General features: G+C 46.6%; 1 protein-coding gene across 1 annotated transcript in view; it reads right to left on the bottom strand.

Moving 5' to 3' along the window:
* NAA40 (N(alpha)-acetyltransferase 40, NatD catalytic subunit) overlaps window positions 1-3,519 on the bottom strand; it is an 11,422-nt gene that overhangs the window by 4,959 nt on the left and 2,944 nt on the right. The window contains exons 3-5 of the mRNA XM_023518526.1: window positions 1,230-1,325; window positions 982-1,140; window positions 721-804 (exon numbers count right to left, since the gene is read on the bottom strand). Coding sequence (XP_023374294.1) covers window positions 721-804; window positions 982-1,140; window positions 1,230-1,325 — 339 coding nt within the window. The remainder of the gene's footprint in view (window positions 1-720; window positions 805-981; window positions 1,141-1,229; window positions 1,326-3,519) is intronic.

Below are 3,519 nucleotides of genomic sequence, written 5' to 3'. Positions count from 1 at the left end.
AAAAAAAAAAAAAAAACATTCCTGAGTCAGGTGGCGCCAGCCCCATAAACCAAGGGTAGTGAGTCCAAACCCAACCACGGCCAAACTGCAACAAGAAATAGCTGGGCATTGTGGTGGGTACCTGTGGTCCCAGCTACTTGGGAGACTGAGGCAAGAGAATCGCCTACGTCCAGGAGTTGGAGGTTGCTGTGAGCTGTGTGACACACAGCACTCTACCGAGGGCGATAAAGTGAAACTCTAGTGTCTCTACCCAAAAAAAAAAAAAACTTCTGAGTCTTGCTAGGCACAGCAGTTCACACCTGTAATCCTAGCAGTCTGGGAGGCTGAGGCAGGTAGGTTGCCTCAGTTCACAGGTCCGAGACCAGCCTGAGCCAGGGGAGACCTTATCTCTAAAAACAAACAGCCAGGCGGGCTCGGCGCCCATAGCTCAGTGGTTAGGGCGCCAGCCACATAAACCAAGGCAGGTAGATTCAAACCAGCCAGGGCCTGCTAAACAATAATGACAACTGAAAAAACAATAATAAAAAAAACAGCCTGGAATTGTGGCAGGCACCTGTAGTCCCAGCTACTTGGGAGGCTGAGGCTATTGAGGGTGACAAAGTAAGACTCTGTCTCAAAAAAAAAAAAAAATTCCTGAGTCTTATCCTCCAAGAAGACTCAAAGAATACTGGGTGCCTCAGTGGTAGCTCCTCCCCAATGAACAACACATGGGGCTCTTACCTATTGGCCATGAGCTGCAAGATCTGTATGAGGAACTTCCCCAGGCCTTTCCGCCGCACCTTGCTTTCCAGCTGCACTTCATAGCTGGGCAAGAAAAGCAGGGAGGTGAGTGGCAGGGTGGGTATGAAGAGGCTACAAGGTCTGTCGGAAGAGCCTGCCACAGACCCACAGGTCTAGTAGACTTTTACCACCTGCATGGCCTGCCAGAGCATCACCAGGACCTCCCCCACCATACCGCTCCATCCAAGCCAGGGCTCCTACCAGTACAGGACTTCATCCCCGCATTCCACGTCAAACCGGAAGTGAGAAAAAGCAACGGGGATGGAACTGTTTTCCCAAGCAATGAGGTACCAGGCTCTGTCATCTGTCATTTCCTCTCGTTTCTCTCTGTCCTTCCAGCCCCACTCGCTCTGCTCATACCTGAGGAATTTGGGGGCAGTCAGGATGGGGAGGTCTGAGAGAGAAAACCCAGCTGGGGAACAAGGCTCCTCCAATCAGCCCATGCTTACATGGTTTGCATATTGGTTTTAGTCAGGTCAAAGGCCCAATCCACAGTGGCTGGCTCCAGTCCAGACACTCGCTTACATTCAATAGAGACATTCAACCTAAGAAGAGGACAAAAGAGGTATTAGGAGCTGCCTGTAGCTTCAGAGCTCCCACAGGACCCCAATGCTCCTCCCTGACAGTCTAATAACAGGAAGGCAAGCCTGGTCTCAGTCATTCTCTGGGGAAAAGCCACTGTGCACATTCCCCTACATAACTAGGAAAGGTTTGTAGAAACTGGGCCTTTGGGATGATATTAACCCCTGTCATCACCCAGCCCATCACCCTAACCACAAGGCTCCCTGCACTATCCTTATCAGCCACAGCACTCTGTAAACTTCTTGTCCCTCTCTGTAACCTCTTTGCTCTTTCCCTACCTCCTGACTCTTCTGTACTTTATTACATTCTTTTTCCTTATTTAGTTCCTGCCCTTAGGCATTTTTCCTGTTGCTTTAATTCTGAACTGACATCTCACTGGGCTCTCAGGGGACTTTTTCCTTCTTATCTACCAATCTTATCTTCAGAACTGATGAATGACCTCAGCTCTTTAAGAAGACTATGGCTCTATACACTGAAAATTAGTGTGAAAAGGGAAACAAAAAAGACTTTGGTTCCACAACTCTTTGCCAGGAGTCCCCCCTGCCTCTTTCCCTGGAGCAGTATCCTGACTGATCAAACAGGGTAAAGCAGGATCCAATCCAATGTTGTTTTCCTAGACTAATAAGTGCTGTGGGCATGAAGATATCTGTTTCTAAATGAAATTTAAGTAAAATATAGTTAAACTCAGGCCAATCTGAGACTACATTCTCTACCTAGTACCACATTCTGAACAGACTGAAGCAAGTAAGTTCTAAGCCTTCAAGATACAGAGCTCCTGTGTCAGTATTTTTTAGTGGTCTTTGACACAAGCCTCAGAAGATGTTCCCACTAGAATCCACCATTATCTATGCTGACTGGCACATCACATGAGCTACATACATACTGAGTTTTATAAATTCAGAACTTCCTACCCATAACCCTAAAGAGTATTCCTTTCTTTTCAAGTACCAACCAGGTAATAGTCAGAATTGCCTAAACACAGCACAGCATCTGTCTTAGCTATAAAATGTCCAAAGTCTATCTGCAGGTATAAATTCTCCATTGATCTTTAAGTATGTGAAAGTAAGATCATAACCACAGGATCACACAAAAGCCAAGGCACAAAAGGAGTCCAGAGGCAACCAGCAACGCCTGCTTTAGAGCTGTTCCTTCTTTCTAAAAGTCAGAAACACTGGGCAGCGCCTGTGGCTTAGTGGGTAGGGCGCCGGCCCCATATACCGAGAGTGGTGGGTTCAAACCCGGCCCCAGCCAAACTGCAACAAAAAACTAGCCGGGCGTTGTGGCAGGCGCCTGTAGTCCCAGCTACTCAGGAGGCTGAGGCAAGAGAATCGCCCAAGTCCAGGAGTTGGAGGTTACTGTGAGCTGTATGATGCCACAGCACTCTACCAAGGGTGATAAAGTGAGACTCTGTCTCTACCAAAAAAAAAGTCAGAAACACTGAGAAATATCACAGTAAAGGACCTCTAAACTATGTCAAAAGACTGATCAGAAGCTGAAAGACAAAGCTGCTAGAGGAACTATAATGCATCTTATCACCCAAGAAGAATAAATAAATGTGATGCTACAAAATTCAGATGTAGCTGTAAAAGGCAAATAGAAAGGCCAGGCACAGTGACTCACACCTGGAATCCTAGCACTCTGAAAAGCCAAAGCAGGACAATCCCTCAAGCTCAAGCTTTCAAGATCAGCTTGAGCAAGAGCAAGACTGTATCTCTACTAAAAATAGAAAAACTAGTCAGGCGTTGTAGTGGGCACCTATAGTCCTAAGTACTCGGGAGGCTGAGGCAGGAGGATCATTTGAACCTAGGACTGAGGTTGCTGTGAGCTGTGAGACAGTCTTAAAAAAAAAAAAAAATGCAGGCAGTGCCTGACAGGAGTAGGGCACTGGTCCCATATGTCGGAGGTGGCAGGTTCAAACCTAGCCCCAGCCAAAAACTGCAAAAGAAAAAAGGCAAATGGAATTCCCTGCTTCATAATTCACAAGTCTGTAATTATCTATCTTGTTCATTAAAATATTCATACCAGCTGCTACTTACTGAGCTAGATATAGTCCCTTTCCTCCTTAAGAAAACCTTACAAGTTTGACATTAACATCATATTTGGGCTCGGCGCCTATAGCTCAACCGGCTAAGGCGCCAGCCACGTACACCTAAGGTG

This window comes from Otolemur garnettii, unplaced genomic scaffold, assembly GCF_000181295.1.
Source record: "Otolemur garnettii isolate 467f Iridium unplaced genomic scaffold, OtoGar3 scaffold00140, whole genome shotgun sequence".
Classification (NCBI taxonomy): domain Eukaryota; kingdom Metazoa; phylum Chordata; class Mammalia; order Primates; family Galagidae; genus Otolemur; species Otolemur garnettii.
Note: the sequence above shows the minus strand (reverse complement) of the source record. Positions and strands in the feature narration are given on the sequence as shown.